The 20872-nt window shown below is 39.2% G+C and overlaps 1 protein-coding gene across 7 annotated transcripts in view; it reads right to left on the reverse strand.

Moving 5' to 3' along the window:
• The window catches only part of SPAG17 (sperm associated antigen 17), a 116477-nt gene that overhangs the window by 3492 nt on the left and 92113 nt on the right, over positions 1-20872 (reverse strand). For 5 of the 7 annotated variants that reach the window (XM_040572490.1, XM_040572481.1, XM_040572464.1 and 2 more), the window contains 12 exons: positions 18679-18792; positions 16459-16504; positions 13702-13804; positions 13239-13292; positions 11231-11333; positions 10495-10591; positions 9063-9161; positions 7969-8120; positions 7305-7474; positions 3613-3673; positions 2245-2389; positions 1023-1160 (listed from right to left, as the gene is read on the reverse strand). In XM_040572490.1, the coding sequence (XP_040428424.1) occupies positions 1039-1160; positions 2245-2389; positions 3613-3673; positions 7305-7474; positions 7969-8120; positions 9063-9161; positions 10495-10591; positions 11231-11333; positions 13239-13292; positions 13702-13804; positions 16459-16504; positions 18679-18792 (1266 nt within the window). In that variant the 3' untranslated portion in view covers positions 1023-1038. Of the gene's footprint in view, positions 1-1022; positions 1161-2244; positions 2390-3612; positions 3674-7304; positions 7475-7968; positions 8121-9062; positions 9162-10494; positions 10592-11230; positions 11334-13238; positions 13293-13701; positions 13805-16458; positions 16505-18678; positions 18793-20872 lie in introns of those variants that run through there. The other 2 variants (XM_040572473.1, XR_005823983.1) reach the window with 2 other exon arrangements.

Here is a 20872-nt window from a genome sequence, read left to right on the forward strand (position 1 = left end):
TTACTCTGGGAGTAAAATTCCACATTGAAAGGGTAAGAAGATACTTAAACAGGAAAAAAAGCTATGTTTGAAGTACTCTGGGCAGTCTCAGAGCAGATGCAGCAGTCAGAGGTGCATGTCTCTGTGAAGTTTCTTTTGAGAACTGACCGATGTGGTCTTTTTTTTCTCTAGAGAGGAAATGAGATACATCTGGGATTTCTTTACTGACTTGTTAGATAACATGACAGACTTACAGATGTTAAAGTTGAAAGAAAAAGTTGATGGCAGTGTTACAGATATGAGACAAATGGGAACTCTAAGCAAAGCAGAGAAGAAACATCCATAGAAATCCTGTTTATGAACTGTCACCGCTGGTTGTATTGTAGAGCACCTGAGTTGATGTGGGTTAGATGAAACACCAGCCTAACGTTAAACACGTTGGTTGGCGGTTTGAAGAGAAATTCCCCGATAAGTCTGTGTTGTTGGCAGGGAAGTCGTCTACTCTCTGTATACAGAGTCTGATTCTTTAAGGGTACAGAAACGTGCTGTGTGAAATGTGTGCAGAGGGTTGTGTGTGCTGGAGGATGTCATATTATGTCTGTGTAAAGCTGCTGTCCCTTATTAGGCTTGCTGTCAGTGTCAAAGGGTCAGCAGTAAGACGTGGTTTTAGAAAGTGAAGAGTGTTAAAAAGAGGCTGATTTATTAGGGCTTAACTGCAATAAATCTAGCCTCCTGCTGCCAGGAGGCTCAATGAGTTGTTTAATGTGGAGGCAGTTAAGTGAAGGACACGACTAGGGAGGCTCTGCTGTGAGTGTACCTCCACTGAGCAGAGCAGCTTGCAATAATCTGTAAATCTCTTGCAGTGAGTCTTTTTGGTAACGATGCCATCCAGTGCTTCCCTTTTCTCATGTCGTGTGTGGTGTGTGCATGACAGCTTTGCTGTCAGTACCATGAGGTTTGTTGATGATGTGAATAAGAAGCCTAGAGGAGGTACAACTACTGTGATTTAATTTACAGCTGACATCACTGCACGAAGTACTTACATTAGCTAGAAAGTTTTCAGGGTAGTGTGATCCGGAACCGCGGCTTACGCTTTGTAGAAACTGTCCAGACTGCTGCTGCCATCCCACCCTGGGGGTATCCTTGAGGGCGGCACTCATAGATGTCAGTGGCTAACACAGGTGGGATATTACGTTAAGGATCTAGCCATTTCTGTACATTTATATAACTGAAAGAATATGGGTGGAGGCCAGAAGGAATTCTGGAAATGAGGCTGTGAAACAAGTTGAATCTGAACTACTGACCTCAGCTCAAAGATTAAAGACCAAGTAAAATAGCGGGGAAGGGTGCTTGTTTTGGAGGTCTGTAAGTGCGTGACTGAGGAGTAGGTGAGTGGGAGCGGAGCAGAAACTGTTTTTGCTGCTATGCCATCAATCCTGTCTAGCTCAGTTCCACAATAATGGACACAAAAGACTTCTTCATATCACTACAAAGTAAATTTGCAGAGTTACATTGAAACCGAGCATATAAAGCCTCAATGCAGTTGCCATTACCTTAGTACTCTGGTCAGCCTCAAAGGATCCTGATTTCTTCCTTTCTTTGGTAAGGGCGTTCCTTACTAAGACTGAGAGTTTCTGTCATGATAATTGTTTGGGTGCATCTTACCTTACTATTTATTTTAAAGCCTTCAAGAAGACCTCTTTCTCTTAGGAGAGGTCTGGAGCATAAGGGAAAGAGAAATAATAGTTCTTGACTTTAGTACTTTTTTTTACTCTACCTCTGTCCTCAATCAAACAACTAAAAAGTCTACTGAACACACACTGGGCTCATTTCAGGCAGCATTCATGCAGTTCTGTGCTCATGCATTTGCTGACATGGGTATTGTCTCATTTATCTGTTTAGTATGTGAGGCTGTACCATCAGATGCTACCATACATTCAAAACTGTTATAAAAGATTTCTACCAGTGAGGGATGGGAAAGAGTTCTTATACCTTGTTTATTACTTAAAAGCCACATCTTTCTGGTCTTAATATTTTTCCTTTCTCTGCTTTTCAAAACCTTGTTACTTTATCTAAATTACTTTTGGGACCAGAATCCTAAATTCTTCATTTATTTTGCCTTGGAAAACACCCATCTGGTGTTTCCAAAAAGGACACTACAGCTTGCACTGGAAATGATGCTTAAAGTTCCTGACAGGTGGACAGTCCTCAAGGTTGATTCTAGTTGTGCATGTGGAGGGTGAGAAGTAAGACGACAAAGGATATTTGCTCTCACAGGCAGGAGAATGGTCTCTGTTTCCGTTAATATTTCAATATCATGGGAAATTTCTTCACGACCGTCAGTACCTTCCCCTGCAATTACCATGGCGAATATTTCTATCTCCAGTTCAACCTGCAATCCTGCTGCCACCTAGGAGAGACAGAGGATTGCTCACAGGTAAGGTGCATGTTTCATTCATAGCTCCCTCCAGCAATGCTTACGGTTGGTTCATGTTCTGTGTTTTCTGATGAAATCAAAGACTTCTGTGTCTTTGAATCATCTTCAGTTGTGCCCAGCACAAATGCTTGTGCTTGCCAGTTACTGAGTACCTGTTTCACTAAAAAGGTCTGTACAAAACAGTGGTTCTTCACATTGCAGATTGAAAGGAAATTGTCAGGTGTTCTTTTCACCTCTTTGCAATTTTTTCCCCTTAAATTTTCTTTTATGTTCCAGAGGGAAAAGGGGAATTGAGGGCAGCTGAGAGAGAATGAAAAAGAACATAGATATCAGGGAGAAAGGGGAGATGACAAATGAATGGACGTGTGGAGAGGAAAAGAGAATGGAAATTCTTTTAGTCCTTTTAAGTGTCAGTTTGTGGCTGGGCTTCTGGACTAGAAAATTTAACTTGCATTCTGGCACTGACTCCTTGCACAAGGTATTGCTTCTTTATTCCATGCCTGTAAAAGCATGGGCAAGGATATTGACGCGTATTTACCTGGGTGCTGTGTGGATACTGGCCCAAGTATCTGAACAAGATTTGTTCACATATAACATGCAGGGGAAGAGAGAGACTAAAGTAAAACAGAAAGTAAGAAAGCTTTTTACTTAATGGGACAATTTCACGTGCTGTGGCGCTTTGCTAGATAAAAGAGTTAAGGTGGAGGATAGTTGCAAGCAAGAGGAGAAATGGCTAAGGCAACAGTTCACTAGGTTCAACTCCTGCAGGTAACAGGAGAACAGATAAAAGACCAGGCATAAGGTGGAGCAGCTATAACAAATACCCTAAGCCACGGAAAAACTTGGAGGTAGAGGCAGAGTATCCAGTCTGTATCAAAAAATCCCTCTTTAACCTCAGTGCTTGACCTGCTGCTTTCCACTGAACTTAGCATGTTTATCCCTCTGCATTCTGGGGCAGGCTTTGAGACTTGGAGTCTCAGGCCAAAATAGGGCACTTGGTAGGAGGCAACAGAGAGACAGCAGAAGGTAGCATCACTTCAAATATTTTTAAAGTTATTTGAATATATAACTGCATGTATAACTATAATAAAATAACTACCCGCTCTATTCCCAGACAGCTGGTATAGGAGGATCTCTAGATGGCCTGAGGGCCATGTGAGTCTAGCATAAAACAAAAGGTCTTTTGTGTAACCTACAGGTCCTGGTGTGTACATCACGCTCAATCCAGTGTGCGGAGGTGGTTGCTTCACCCGAAACCTGTCAGAATAGGAAGAGAATCAGTTTGCTAGAATCTGTTTCAAGCAAGCAGAGTGCACAGCTGGGAAGCAGGCCATCTGCTTTTCCTGTGTTTGTGTAAATGACAGCAGAATTTTTTAGATCATCCTTCCCATCACAATGTACAACTTTGGCTACAGCAATATTCCTGGGCTTTTAGCCAAGGCTCAGGTTTCTACCAAAAAACCAAAGCAGCAGTTTAATGGGCCAAAGTAAGTCTCCAAAGAGCTCATTACTCTGCCTTGTCCTTAAAACAGGACGTGAAACATCTGCAGCCTAAGCCTGCATACACACAGGAAGCTGAACTTACATCTTTTTCACAAACAGCTGTGTGTTGCACACCCAAAAGTCCTTACTGATCTTCATTTGATGTGGTTTGATATGATTATATTGCAAAGCACGATCCTGGTATAAATTTCACATAAATGAGCCTCTTTAATTTCATGGTATCCATTAAGGCAGTAGTTTCATTTCATTTCTCATTATTGTTTCATATCTGTGCAGTCCTTTTGCCACGCGCGTGCAACTTCCCTTGCTCCAGATCATTGCGATGGGACATTCCCCATGTCCCTTTGCTTAATCAATACTATGCAGATAGTTATGTTCTATTGTGGCTCTGGCTTGTAAAAACAAAACAAATAAACAAACGAGACACTGTTCAGATCTCTAAAGATCTTAGAGCAGATATGACCTCTACTTTTTTACTTTACCCTGTGATTTTCATTTCCACCTGAACAATAGTTACTAGTTCTTACAGAAGGAGGTGATAAAAGGAAAGGCAGTAGAAGAGGCATACTCAGTACATGGCTTCTTTTTAGGGAAAGCTCTGGTAGAATTATAAACTGGCTGTCAGAATTCCTGGAGTGCTGGCTGTTAATAGAAACTGGACTTGATCTTTGTCAGGACATTCTAACTAGTTCAGGCAACAGTGTAGACAGTTTGGAAGACATGTAAACTACGGACTCTGTCCTGGAAAATGCTTCAGAATGTGGTGGGCATGGGCCAGAACTGCTAACCCATCAGCATGTACTGCTTCATGCAGCACCTACTCAGTTCACCTCTCAAAGCAGCTAGTAAAAGACTTAAAGGTTAAGCTGGATTTATCAGAATGAGGGTGGTATTTTCCATGACTGTCTCCATATAGTGTTCTGGCATGAATCTGAAGAATATAACGCATATCTTGAGCCACAGGATGTTGATATATGACCTACTGATTTATCATTGGTATGCACCATGATGCTGAAATGTGCATGAAAGAAAAAATGTCCCTTTGATACCACATGTAATTTGGTTTATTTTATTTTAGTCTCCTCCATTCTGATGGAAGGAGTTGTACAAGAGTCTCTCAGTTGGTCTTGAACAGGTTTCTGAAGTGCTTAGTTGACTGACTTAGTTGACAAGAGACCATGATGATTCCAGCTGGGTGTATCTCCTTTGAGTTTCTGTTTTGATGATAGTTTGCTACTCAAAGAGGAAGAACAAATATCAGAGGTAAATGCTGTATATGTTATTCTGGCATTGTGGTACCATAGTAAAGGGGTGCTGTGACTGCTAAGATAATGTCACTGTGACAGTTGTCTTGATTGTCTTTTCAAAGACGACGTCAGACTGCATGTAGAAAGGGAACGTTTGGCAGGTGCTTTCTCACGTTTCCAAAGAAACATACAATATTAGAAGGTACAGCCATCAGGGATGTGACACTTGCACACTCAAGACTAAGGCTATTTAATTCTTTCCTTTTTTTTTTCCTTAATCAGTGCTGATGTTGAATTGAAAGCTATAGCATCAGTGCTAAAAAGACAAATCAGGTTTTGAATGACCCAGGCTAACATGACAGTAGCAAGTTTATTTCCGTGCCTTCAGTTAGCCTCCCCCTCCTGTGATCTGTTGGTCTAGTACAAAAAAGGTCCATACAACAGGAATGGTTCAAGTCTGGTTTACTCCATGATTCAGAGAGAACAGTCTATAACTGTCCATTAGGACAAATGGCTGAGATATGCCTGAATCATAGAAGCATCAAGGTTGGAAAAGACCTCCAAGATCCTCTGGCCCAACCATAAATAGCAGCAGCCTTCACTTAACTGCTGAATCATAGAATTGTTTGGGTTGGAAAGGACTTTGAAGATCACCTGGTTCCAACACCCCTGCCATGGGCAGGGACACCTTCCACTAGGCCAGGTTGCTCCAAGCCCCATCCAACATGGCCTTGAACGCTTCCAGGGATGGGGCATCCACAGCTTCCCTGGGCAACCTGTTCCAGTCCCTCACTACCCTCTGAGTAAAGAATTTCTTCCTTGTATCTAATCTAAATCTACCCTCTTTTAGATTAAAGCCATTACCCCTTGTCCCATCATTACACTCCCTGACAAAGAATATAAATGCAATACTTCTGGTTGCAGTGTGTAACTGAGGATAGGTGGGAGTAAGAAAGTGACATTGGCATACTTTGGCAAAAACAGCTATCTCAGAATGGAGGAATTTATAAACGAAATATTCTTGGGTTTTAGCTTTGGGGATTTGGGGCCACCAGAAATGAAAAATCTTACTAAATCCTGCAATTCTTGAAACCATCCAGTGGGAGTCTACCCATTCAACTGAAGCTATACTGAAGCTACAAATCCTAGGTGGAAGCTCAAAAACTGTAGCACTCAAAGACAATTATTGCAGGCTCTCCCTTAAGCTGAAAAGCAAGGTGTGTGAAACACAGCGAAGACAAGTGCAGTAGAGAGAACTGAGTGGGAGAAACATGGTTGACCCTCTTTTCTGTCACATGTATGGCAGCTGGGAGGACAGGGGTCATAAGCACACTTGCCTGAATACTGATCAAGTAAAAACTCTGGAACAGTGCTTACGCAAGAGTGATTGAATTGAACATATGTGCAGTCACCCCAAAGGGGCATTCTAGCACAGAAGAAAGCAGTCATAAGCATTTTCTTACTGTATTTGTATATTTTCTAAACCGCAGCTGGGTAAATCTGGTAACTTCCTGTACTTTGTCAGGCAGTGCTGACTACACTGCTGGACTGCAGACCTAAAAATGGATTTATCCTCACCATGCTGGAACATAATGCAGTACTATCTTCTCTCACTCACTGATAGGGGTGATACTGAGTGAAGGAAACATGCACAAATAAAGGTTTTATATCATCCTTATCCTCTGAATATGCCACTGCTGAATCTGGTTCTCAATGCAGCTCAAGGCTGCCAGACATGGCTGCCTGATTACAAATCAGACCATTTAGATTGGCAGATAGGCAGCATTCAGCAGCAACTCTAGCAAAGCCAAACATAATACCGGCTACCACAAAAGAGTTTGGTCCCTGAACCTCAGAACTTCAGTAAGAACCAGTATATCATCTGCTGTGGGCTAGGGCTATGCATATAGGACATGTTGTTCATTACTGATTTGCACCTTCCTAGTAACAATAATATGCAAATAATGCTGAAGTATTTCTAATATTATCTTGTCTCAACCCAGTCAGCCATTATCAAATGATTCTAAATATAAAAATAACATTTGTTATTTCATAATACTCATATGAAAAGGTTGACAATTAACAAGCAGTGCAAATTATGACAGTTAAAAAACAAGTTACTAAGAATTAGAACAAACCTTGAAAAGTTTATGCCAACATTCTTCAGAATCACAGTGGTTGCATAGGTGCAGCCTTCCTTTAGTACTCCAAATGTCACTCTAGGTGGAATGAGATGGAAGCCACAATGATGCCATTTTGTTGTTGCAAGAGAAGATATGTTGACCTTTCCTGCAACAGGATCTTCTATCTTTGTAAACAGAATTAAAATATTAGACAGCAGAGAAAGTTGGTGGCCAACAACCTAGGTTCAGAATTACTACACCTAAATTAACCTACATTTAACCTCTGCCCACTCATTCTGAAGAATTACAAAAAGTCACCCTAACTGAAGAAGCAAAGCTAAGTACTTCTAATATTGTCTGCAAATTTATAGTGGTTTGCGTTTTCAGACATACTAAGAAGCTATTGAGATATCTCAGGGGAACTGAGCATACTCTTTTGGCAACCAGTGCTTTCATGTGGGTGCCTGGTACAGAACTATGCTTTTGGCATGAGTTAGTCCCTAGTAGTTGAGAGGAAAGCTACTTTTAGAATTGCTAGTAAATTTATGTATAAACTGCAAGCTCTATTGTTTCAGTAGACAGATTCAAAACATTGTCCAGTATTGCTCCATAATGAAGATTTTATGCAAAAGAGATGACTGAGAGAATATTAGTATTAACAAAAAAGACGTTATTTTACCTTTTTGTGTGGTATGGAGTTTGGTTTTCTTCCCTGAAGTGAAGATGGTAATCTCACTTTCTCTTTTCTTGGCTGTCCTGCAGCATTCACCAGCAGACTCTGAACTTTAAGTTGAAAGGGCATCTCTTGTGACCGTGCAGCCTTGCTTAGATCTGGAAAGAAAAGATTTCCAAAAGCACAAAAAAACTAAGCACCAAATTCTGCCCAATCCCAAAGTTCTTGTTCAGATAAATCTTTAATTTTCTATGAACGCATTTGATTAGCACAAGGACAGCAGAATTGGCTTCATTAATATTTAAGAGGTCAACAAGTACATTTAAAAAATGCTAGCAAGTGATTAAAATTTAATAATAGGCAAAGATACACTATAATTAGTAAAACACTAATTGGAAACATCACAGTGGAAACATGCAGTGAAGGTATTAAACACCTATGGAAGTGATTAAAAACAGAAGAGGAGGTACAAAAACCCCAAGCACTAAAATCAAATTTGAGGACATTACTATTCCAAAGGCAAGCCTAGACTGCACGATGATCACCCAGGTTGGTCAAGCCAAATCTATAATTCCACGTAGCAACAAAGTCTAGTCTAGGTCCCAAAGCAATACAAGTCTGTATGCATAACTAGCTAGTAATCCCTGTCTCTTAGCAGGATTTATTATCTTGAATGCAACAATTCATTTCTGTATTACCTGTATAGTTCTGATTCTGGGGCTAAGATGGTCTACCACATCATCTACCAAGCCCCTACCTTGTCATCTTTGAACTGTGCTCCACTGTATAATAAGGACAGACTGAGCACAGCAATGGCCAATGGAACTGTTTTAGAGGAGGAATTATAGCTTGCTTGTGTCTGAAGTTCTGCCACCTCCATCATGCCCATATTATTATAGCAATCTGCTAGGGTAAGGAAGGGAATTTCTCCCATTATTTTTATAGCATTCTCCCTTTCTGCCAGTCATGTGTTCAGATGTATTTTCAGAATACTGAACAGAAATAGCTGTATTTAAATTTCTACTGTACATATTTTGTCAGAAGTTATAAAAAGATAGAAATTAACCTGCTCCAAACAACACTCTGGAAGGCAGCCTTACCTGTTGCACTGCTGGAACCTTTACTTTGCTTTGAATGAGTCTTCAGCAGAAGACCTGGAGATGGTGAAGAATCACTTGTGCTGTTGAGACATTCAGATGCTAAAGGGAAAAATAGTGGGATACTGTGACAAGTGTTTTTCACAATCATCAACATTTTAATAAACACGAAAAAAATACCAACGTATTTGGCACCTTAATTTAGACAATCTTTGAAAACTGTTTACATGACCATGAGATGCTATGAAAATCCTACGTGTAACGTTTTGCTCCACAAGGCAACAAGGATCATTGAAATATGTGTATCCTATGATTCTTTATTTGTTGTTTTCTGGATAACTGAGAAATAAGTCAGGACGGTCTAATGAACAATCCACCACAGGCCTTCTGGTAACTGCAAAAGGAGAAAATACGGGAACTAGCAGCGGTCTGATAAAACTCCATGGAGGACTGCTTTCCTAATATGATTCTTTGTTGTGTACAACTTTTTATCTCACTACATCATCTTAGTACTTGCTAGAGCTGCCGTTCAAACAGAGTTGAAGTATTTCTCTCAATGCTGTAAAGCTTAAATCTCAGATGATGGTCCACTCTTATGCTGCTTACCCTCAATCACTGCTTCGTCAAGCTTCAAGTGCTTTCCCCCGTATTTTCCAAACTATACTTACCCTGCATGTTTCCTATTGCACATCCTTTCTGCTCCAGTCCCCAAGCTTCCCCTCTTCCCCTTTCATTTCACAATTTGTACCATCTCTCAGCTTTTTCCTACACTCATACTAGTCTTTGTCCAAGCTTGGCCTTCCCATTTCTTGCTCATCCACGACTGATTGTTTATTTCACTTAAGATTTTCTTGAGCATCTTGAGCATCCAATTGATGGATTTCTTTGCATCCATCAACTCCCACATTCATAGCACAATTCTTCAGCTTTGCATCCAAAGCCTATGGTGCTTTCATATTCAGTGATGTCTATAAAGGCTCCTTTAACACATGAAACATAGAAGTCTCATAGACTGCATTGATATCAGTGGATTAAACAGGAACATTCCCAGATATTTAAACATGGTAATCTATACGGTTAAATTGCTGAACATTGGAATGATACTGACTGTGTTGAGCAGTCTCCCCAGAAATATTGTTGGGTAAATGAGTTTTGGCTAAGGAAAAGATCACCGTTTTTGAGGAGACTGAATTTACTAGCACAGACACAGCCTTGTCCATACTGGTGTATCTCAGTGTCAGGGAATGCTGCTGTGTGTGTTTCATGTATTAGAATAGATAGGTTATTGTGGTCCAAGCACTTCATGTATCAAAATGCCAGAATACATATGGGCAGATAATTTATTCTTAAATTTAACTGCAGTATGAAATGAGACAACTGAATAATACAATAAAGAAGATATTAAAAAGTTACCAGACAGTAGAGCTCAAATTACCTCTCCTGGGGTTTTTGATTGTCTCTAAAAGGAGATTTTCACTTTCTATTTTTGGAACTGGAGGAAGTTCATTTGACAGTGCTTCCACATCAGGAAACTAGAGAAAAGGAAGAAAAGGAGCTTAGGTATTCTAACCAGAAACACTAAAAAACAAAACAAAACAATAACAACAACAAATAGCATCCTTCCCCTCTCCTCCTCCTCCCCCCGCCCCCTCCCAAAAAAAAAAAAAAAGAGGATGCAATGGAAATAAATAAGGAGAACCAAAGTAGTAAAAAGAGAACTTATAAGTATACCACAGATTTCAAAGTGCATTTTTGAGGATACTTTATACTGAAAGCATTGATCAGGTGAGAATACAACAGGAAAGTTCCCAAGGCCACCTCCAGTTAACATGGGTTGGTTTACTCTTACTTTCCTTTCCAGTTAACAGAGAGAGGTTTTGAAGGGGTGAATGAAAAGACCCAAGGTTCAGCATCTGTTTTGAATCAGACTGTCCCCAGACATTAAATAAGGAATCTACATGGTTTGGCCTCAGTACATATATGCCATCTCCAAGATATGTTTCCTTTGACAAGGGCATATAATTTCCAGTATTAATTCTGCAACAATTGTCCTCTGTAACAGTGCCTTGACATAATTTGAGGCTGAGATGTAAAACCATAACTGTCTTTGTGGGATGATGACTGACACTATCTGGCCTCACATAAACATACCTAGTTTACAGCTTCATTACCTTTTTTGAGAGAAATGCCTTGCCCAATTCTGATTCAAAATATGGAGGAATTATTTTGTTTCTTATTGCCATTAAGGTTTCCTTTTCTTCATCAAGTTCTTTCCTAAGAAATTTTTGCCATTGTTAGTAAGGAAAAGAAAGAAAAAAGCATTATAACTGAGTTCACCCTGTTTTTCAATATTATGTCCGAAACACTGAGAAATAGAAGAGTTGCAAGTGGCATTTTGTTTTCTGGTTAATCACGTTGAACAATATTCTTGCAGTTTTCTCAGTAGTAACTGAGAAGAGGCTGGTCTGGCATGCAGAGACAAACTCCTCTGCAGATACCGATTTATGGAGGGGCTGATCAAAATGCTTATGGACTGTGGGTTTGCTGCTCCAAAGAGCTCCTCCTCAGAACATGCTCCAGTTCTCTAAACCTTGTGGAACATGTCCGAGACTGCCAATATAGTGCTTTCTGAACCTTCCAACAAATATTTAAACCTGAGGATTGGTGTTACAGATGCATTGTGATTGCCAAAATTTATAAAACAAAATTAATCCAATTTCCTTATTTTATGACAGAAAAACTTGACGGCTCTGTGGATACTCAGAAAAAGCTGTTCAAACTTCTGAAGGTAAAACTCACCTGAATAAAGACCACTTATGTTTTCAGCTTGAGTTAGTCCAGTTTTACACTATTAGTAGTGTAAATCTGTTTTACACTACTAGTAGAGCGGGACAATCACTTCCCTCGACCGACTAGCGATGCCGTGCTTGATGCATCCCAGGATACGGTTGGCCCTCCTGGCTGCCAGGGCACACTGCTGGCTCATATTCAATTTGCTGTCAACTACAACCCCCAGATCCCTCTCTGTTGAGAGCAGCCCCCGCATGCAGCCCTGCATGCGGCCATCGCTAGTCGGTCGAGGGAAGTGATTGTCCCACTCTACTCTGCGCTGGTGCGGCCTCACCTTGAGTACTGTGTGCAGTTCTGGACACCACAGTACAAGGACATTAAACTGTTGGAGAGTGTCCAGAGGAGGGCGACGAAGATGGTGAAGGGCCTAGAGGGGAAGACATATGAGGAGTGGCTGAGGTCACTTGGCCTGTTCAGCCTGGAGAAGAGGAGGCTGAGGGGGGACCTAGTCACAGTCTACAACTTCCTCACAAGGGGGAGTGGAGGGGCAGGTGACCTATTCTCCGTAATCACCAGTGACAGGACCCGCGGGAACGGTGTTAAGCTGAGGCAGGGGAAGTTTAGGCTGGACATCAGGAAGAGGTTCTTCACTGAAAGGGTGGTTGCACACTGGAACAGGCTCCCCAGTGAAGTAGTCACAGCACCAAGCCTGTCTGAATTTAAGAAGAGATTGGACTGTGCACTTAGTCACATGGTCTAAACTTTTGGGTAGATCTGTGCAGTGCCAGGAGTTGGACTTGATGATCCTTATGGGTCCCTTCCAACTCGGGATATTCTATGATTCTATACTATTGTTTCAACAACTTCCAGAAATCCTCACCCTTTTAATCTTATTGAGAGTTTTGACGCTGACTTTAGAGCCAGAACTGCACATGATATTCCTCAGTGCTGGCTATGCAGATACGTATGTATTTATTCTTTAAATTGTATGCAAAATAGTGGAAAATGTTATATTAAAGTATAAATTTGGAATTATATATAAAAAAAAGATTTATATCTCATGCAAGTCAGTTAGAAAGTAATTAAGAAGTAATAGGGAAGAACACTGTTTTCAATTGCTATTTAACCTCTTACAAAATCAAGAAAGAAAAACCAAGTGTCTGATCATAATACTAGTTCATCACCATTTCAGGTTATTCGGTATAATCTGAGAAACAGTGAATGGCCTAAATAGCTGTCAAAATATTTTAAGTTCGTTGCGAATGAATGTGTAAAAACATTGCTGTGTTTTTCATGTGGAATAATGGTGAAAACAATAACAATCTTTGCAAATGTAGACTTAAGGTGGCTCTTAAAACAATTAACTTTCTGACCTACTAATACTATTACCTGTACTCTTGTAGTTTGCTCTGCCATTTGGACACTGGTGTTTGTCCATTTGTGCTGAATGATCAGGAAGGAAAAAAAGAAGTGAAAGTGAGAAAACTAGCATAATGTTTTATAAGCACAAACACATTTATAAGATAACCCTGGAAAGAAATGCTCTTTATGAAGTATGTTATATTAATTTTAACTAGAGACTCATGACTTGAATTTGTATGCTTTGCAGCAAAATTGTTCGCATAAATCCTAATTTTTATTGTATTATTCAACCAAGATGACCCACAAAATCCTTTTCCGACAAACTTACAAGCATTTTTCAGATAAGGAAAGAGAGGCACAGAGGGACAAAATAATCATAGGAAAAGCTATTGTGTTATGTATCTAGAGATCTAGTTCCTGGTTCTTAATGACAGTCAGCTTCGTTCCATCCTTCGTGTTATTTACATGACTTCTCACTGGTCTGTCCTACCTGAAACTCTGCTCCTGTTCCTCTGTTTGCTTAGTGACTGTCTTCTCTGTGTGATGCTGGCATTGGGAAGCGACTGCATGTTCATACAGCTCAGTTATGTCAGCTGCAGAGTAAAGAATATTACTGAATGTAAGTGTTATCCTAAACATTTGTAACTGTTATGAATAACAAACGTAAAAGGATATATTTTTAATGCATCTTTCTAACATTTGATGAAAAGCTATGGTTTAAAAGCTGTGAAGATAAAATTTGTCCTTATTAATTACATCCCTGTACTTTTAATCAAATTAAAGATTTATTGCTGGAGAGCCAACTGTAGAGCCAGTTGAAGAGAAGCCTGGATTATTCTGTCTTTTATTGTCAAGAAGCAATTTTATGAGAAAGGCCAATTACAGATTCTTTATTATTGTGGAATAAGAGGCAAAATTCAGTTCAATGTAGAAAAAAACAGAAGCATATTAAGCTCAAACCTCCACACTGTATTTCCTGAAATATATTTATGTTCTTTCAAGACACAAATCAAATACCTGTGAATAGGAAAAGTTGCTGGCATTCAGTCAGTTTGAGTGGGGACCAACATTCCAGGTCTCTGTCTCCAGGTGAAGAAAATAATTTGGGCTTTCAGGTACCTTTATTACTTTCAGCACTCTTACATTGTACTTAATTTTGGCTGCCTTCACAGTCACAATCAACATTCTCATGGAAGGAACTACTGCTTCAACATGTACAATGCAGAAAAGCCAAACTTTCCATATTTGACTCAGAAAAGTTTGGGGGCTTTAATAAAGAATTTCCCTGTCCACTTACATCTTCTATAAAATGTGCTGCTTACTTCATGCTTTGCACCTAGACTGTGAATTCAAAGAAATTTTCTTGGTTCAAACAAAATTTGTGTGGCAAAACTTAGGATATATGAGTATTTGAGAGATATGATCCTATTTGATCATGACAACATCTGTTAGCGTTTTAGGAATTATGTAATAGCAAATTTCAAAAAAAAAAAATTGATCACCTTTTTCACAATAAAATAACTTGTATTTTGCTTTTATTTTTTTCTTTCTATTTTTGCCTCTTTTAAAGAGCTTCTCTTCCACTCTGTCTTCCTTGTTAATAATGTTATATTACAAGCACATTTTAATTATACTTTCAAAATCAGAAAACCGTAGCAAGCCTTTGCAGCAGTTTCCATTTACATTGCATATTGTGCTTTGATATTTTTTAACAAACAGAAATACTCTTAGCAAGGCAGGAGGGGCAGAAAAATAACATTTTGAAGACTAGCATCACTATGGGATTGAATACTATGGATTTTTCTACTGAAAAGGTCCATGGAGTTTTAAAGGAAAGAAATATTTTTTTTTGTATCTATTTAAAACATTAATAAATGCTAACAAGTATATTATGAAAACTTAGTAGAAATTCACAAAGGAAAACTAATACCAACCATATGAAGTTAAACGAGAGCAAGTGTTGGATTCTGCACTTGAGATGGAGCATCTCTGGATATACATACAGACATGGGGATGAAAGGCTGGAGAGCAGCCCTATGGAAAGGGATGTGGGGGTTCTGGTTGACAGCAAGTTGCATGAGTCAACAGTATGCCCTGGCAGCCAAAAGAGCCAACTGTACGCTGATGTGCATCAAGCACAGCATTGCTAGCCAACTGAGGGAAGGGACTGTCCCGCTGTACTCTGTGCTGGTGTGGCCTCATCTTGAGTACTTAGGGCAGTTTTGGTGCCACAGTATAAGAATGATATAAAGCTATGAGAGAGTGTCCAAAGGAGGTCAACGAACACGGTGAAAGGTCTAGAGGGGAAGATGTATGAGGAGTGGCTGAAATCAGTTGGTTTGTTCAGCCCAGAGCAGAGCAGACTGAGGGGAGACCTCAAGGCAGTCTACAGCTTCCTCACGAAGGGGAGTGGAGGGGCAGGCGCTGAGCTCTGCTCTCTGGTGACAGTACCAGGACCAGAGGGAATGGCATGACACTGCGCCAAGGACTGGATATTAGGAAAGTATCCAATCAATATTAGGAAAAGATTCTTCACTGACATGATGGTACTAGAACAGGCTCCTTAGGGCAGTGGTCACGGCACCAAGCCTACTGGAGTTCAAGAAGTGTTTGGTCAATGCTCTCAGTCATATGTTTAATTTTTAGGTAGTCCATTGTGGAGTCAGGAATTTGACTTAATAATCCTTGTGGGCCCCTTCTAACTCAGGATATTCTATGATTCTAGTACATTGGCCCTTCTTTTCCCTCAGACAAGGCTAATAGAACCAAAAGATGATTGTTTGAGACACGATTTTCAAATGTAATGAACAGCCAGGACTTACTCAGTTGCTTTGAAAAACCTATCTGAAATATTAATATATGTATAAAATTAACCAAGTAGAGCTGTGTCATAGTTCTTATACCTGAGAAAATTGTACACACATGGAAATGTGGATCAAAATGACAAATACACGTGCCTAAACACAGGAAGTGTTTTTTTAGAGGTACTGAATCATTGATGCTAACAAGCTCTAACGACCTGTGAATATCATATAATCATAGAATGGTTTGGGTTGGAAGGGACCTTAAAGATCATTTAGTTCCAACCCCTGAGCAAATCATGCTCAAAATGAAAGAAATGGAAGCATGTACGTAGCATACAGATTAATTCACTTTTGTGTTACTTCTTTCAAAATACCACTACTGTACTTTAATACTTACTATAGTATTCAATCATTTTAAAAGATAGATATTCAATTTTTATTACCTCTGGCACCGAGATCTTCAGATGACTTCTCCCAGATAGGGAAGGACTGCAAAGAAGAACGAATAACTGACTAGGCGAGAAACAGATCTCACAATAGCATCCTCTTCAAACGATTTCTAATCCAAACAAGTGTTATTCTGTTACCTGAGAATGTGACTACAGGAATGAAGGTATTTCAGTGTGTTAGAAAACAACAGCTGGGACAAAAGGAAATGAGGTACAATTTCCCTGGTCTAAACAGATACTTTTTTCTTTCTTGATGATGCACTTCACAGGTGGCTTCATATTTTACATGGTTGCTGTTTATTAAACCAATTAAGCCAGTTCATATTCAAACTCAAATCTTCCTGCAAAGGATTTGAACCAGTTTTAAAACTCATGGACACAAGAAATCAAATAGGAATTGTGTTCAGGAATTTGCAGGTTTCATTAATGAGGACCTCTCTTGAGGCTGGTTGACAGTAAAGTGTTCGAGCGGTGCGAGATACTTTTAGTAAGATATTTCCTTTATTTTCATGCTGGCCCCGAAACAGTTAACTGGAAGCCAGAGTTCTTATGACCAGGCAACCTAGGTTGTAACAGAGCTAGGGAACAGTGGAGACTAGGGAGGAGTGTGGCACTGATTCCTGGGTCACAGAAGGTCCACAGTGGGACTCTACTGGTAAGAGAATAGTTGTCTAATGTGAAATCTGTACCTGGAAATGTGTTCATAGCAGCCAGGACAAACAAAAATGATTAGTCACTAGATAAGGCCATTGGAACTGAGTAGCATGTTAGATTCAGCACCTGACTATCATCAAAACACATGAATGTCTGCCTAGAGGACTGAAGCTGATTGAGTTACTGAAAGATTATTTCTCCATAATCTTCCTTTCAGAAAGGTTGTGAGTTCCCGCCTGCTTTTTTGCTAGGTGTCTCTTTTCTCTACTCTCTTTTTAAACTTGAATGTCACTTGAAAAGTGCTGAGCAAAAATATATATGGAAGCTTGTAATACCAAAAAATAGCCTTTTTGTTTCAGCAAATTAAGGTTACTTGCCTAAAAGGTTCAGGGATGAATTACAGAATTACATGTTTGTTTTAAGCTTGTAAGGAAAAATAGAGTAAAATCCAGAGAGCTAGGAAAAGGACTTTAACAGCATTTAACACTGGAAATATTTCATATTCACTGTTTTTGCACATTAAGACAAGTTTTAAAACACAGACTCTAAGCCTAAGACAATGTTCGTTTGCTAGAATATATTCACTTTTAAGAGGTGGATACTTCCTTTAGTAGTGAATATTTACACTAATATGACTAAATCAAGTGCCAGATTTTTAAATTCAGTATGTTTGAATTCACTATATGCTTATTATTTGACTAAATAGAAATAAAAACATTTCCTAAATGAGACTAAAAAAGAAAACACTTTAGTAACTATTAAAAATCTAGCACGTGAATTAACATAACACAAAGTAACAAATTTTAAAGAAACCTGTAGGAAACAAATGATTTAAAGAACTGAAATAGAGCAAACTGACCACTACATATATGATCATTCTTAACATAAGATGTAAACAGTGTCTCTTTCATTCATTCTAATGCCCAACCACTTTTGCTGCGTGAACTTCTCTAGTTTATTTTCACCACACATCTCCCACTAACCTCACCATTTCCTGACTCCTACTCCAAGTCCCTCTTCTCCTTTTTCCCACCTTTCCTATTCCTCTCCCTTTTCTTCTCACGGTCTAACTTGCTGTGCAAATTAACAGAGCATGTGCGCCCAAAATACAGGCAGAGGCAAGTAGTAATGATCCAGATTGTTTTTGGATTACCCCAAAACCAGGTTTTAACTCTTTGTATGGAGGTCGCAGTGACTGAAAGACAAGTTTCTTAGCTGCAGTGACAACAGCCTGGAAACATTCTCATCCTAATTCTGGGAGACACAAGTACTTCAGTCATTTTTGGCCTGGGTGTTTGGGAATGTATCATTCTGAAGAGGCTAAACTCATAAGCTGTTTTCAGCATTGCTTAACAAGAATGGCAGTAGTGACGTTCAGTAGTCCAGATCAATGCTCAGTGTGGCTCTGCTTCACCACTAAACTACAGCAGAGGTGGCATTGTGCTATCCAAACATTTGTTATTCTATTAATAGATTATGATGTGTTTTAAGGATGACACTTGCAACACAATACAACGTATTTGTTGGAAAGAAGTGGTTTAAAATTGTATTTTTTCTCACCGTAACCAGATCAAGGAGATTTGCAGCATTCTCTTTTTCATCTTCTGTTCTTGGTTCTTTTACATTCATCTCTTCCAGCTCACTTTCCTGCTTTAAAATGTTTTCTATGTATTCCTTGTGGAACAATGGAAAAAGAACGAGAAAGAGGCAGATGTATGCTTTCGAGACGTAGACTTAATGGACACATACATAGAGAAAAAGATTTGTAGAAGCAATGAATGCATGTACTTCTCAGTGTCATAAAGACCCTTTCTGTGTGAATCTGTGTCACTGGTTATCTAGAGGTTTACATGGAGAAATAGTTACAAAAACCTACCAGGTCTAAGAGAGATGTATGTGCTAAGAAGGCAACAGGTAACATCTTGCCAAAGTCTAATCAACGCTCATGACTAGCAATACTGTTGAATCTTCAAGAACTGATAAACTGATGGCACCATGCATCTGCTGAATCTGTAGCAGGCCGCTAGCACACATTAGCATCCACAATAAGCTGTGTGACTTGGAGCGTATCCAAGAGGGTGGTGATGAGCTACCTAGAATCCCCTGGTGAATCACTGTGACCCCTTGCTTCTCAGTATGCAGTCAGGCATGGCCTCCCAGCTGCTGTACAAGCCAGGCAAGTATGAGCGACTGACAAGTGCCTGAGTAAACTATGTGATTGAATAAAAGAATGTATTGAGTAAATATCTATCTGCTATTAATAATAACAATTTGATTACATTATTAAGATCAGCTTAATGAATAAAAGATGATCTAACAAACACCAGTTGTGGTCTTTCTCTCCTTTTCATTTGATCTCTATTAGGGAAAAGGAAATTTACAACATCATAGTTGAAAAAATATCTCAGAAAGTGTCTGAAACTCTGCTTCTACACACAAGTTTACTTTGTCAAAATCACACTGAGTGCTAAAGAAAAGGATGCTTTTTTGTCCACATTTCTTTATGCTATAGAAGATTAGTTGGAGGGAAAAAAGGGTCCTTACAGAGGGTTGCGCTAACACACCACCCTGCTAAAAAGCTACATGCAATACTGAGTTTTATGAACGGAGAAGGTTGGCAGAAGTAATCTGGTTCCAGTTCTTTTTCATTCCTTCATGCCTCTCCAAGTAGATGGAAAAAGGAAGAATACATTTTCTTTAGATATTGATTTGGTTCTGCCAAAGTGAGTATTTGGCTAAAAATTTAAGATACCCGTTTCTGGAGAAATGCATTAACTGGACATTGATATATAAGCAATGAGGATTTTTCCTTTTCAGATTAATGCAGTTATTTACAAATGTCTCTTCAGTGCCAATAACTGCAATTCTTCCTTCCTGACATAACAAAGTATTCTTTCTCTATAAGCCAAAACAGATCTGGTCAAAGGAGAGACTTAAGTTGGGATTTCAGTCTGGAACTTTTTTCTCTAGAGTGTTGCCTTCAAAAAATCAGCGTGCAAATTAAAGAATCATTTTAATGTATGTATAGACTGTAAAAGGATAAAATTTAATGCTGCTAGATTGGTATGTTCCAAACCACGCCAGGGCTGAAAAGCTGTCAATGATATTCTATTACTTTGTAACGTGAAAAAAATAGTCTAACAAGCTACAATGTGCTACTACCTTCACAGATTTCACATGCCATTAATTTTGAAATTCAGTCTGCAATACCATCATCAAAATATGTTAAATAATTAAGTTATAGAACGTGTAAATTTGTTACTCCCTAGTTGGTAAATAATAATGTGTTTTTAACTCTAAAATCTGTTTTAAGAGCATTTTCACAGTGCAAATTAAATAAATCGGTGTTTTATACCAAAACAGAGAAGTGAAGTATGGAACTGCTGGCAAGGATCAACAGCAGAATTTTCAGATCCTATCTCAGAACGCTTAAATAGGAGGTGCAACTTTTACCTTTTTATGAACCAGTCACTAAAGAGGGATGGGCAGACACTTTATCAGAAGACTACACAGCTATTTGCTAGACATGAACAGTGATGGAATTCGGACTTGAACCTAGAAATATTCAGTACTGATCCATGAAAACTAACTGGTAACAAAGACTACTGTTTCTGTGACTTATTCACTAAGCTAACTAGATTTATGGTGGGTTAGAAATACTTGTACAACATTATAAATATAAGTTTTCAAGGCTTTGTGCAGGAAAACAAACCCTAAGCAAAGTTAAACTAACAGATAACAATACTGACAGAAA

The sequence above is a fragment of the Cygnus olor genome, chromosome 1 (assembly GCF_009769625.2).
Source record: "Cygnus olor isolate bCygOlo1 chromosome 1, bCygOlo1.pri.v2, whole genome shotgun sequence".
In the NCBI taxonomy this organism is placed as follows: domain Eukaryota; kingdom Metazoa; phylum Chordata; class Aves; order Anseriformes; family Anatidae; genus Cygnus; species Cygnus olor.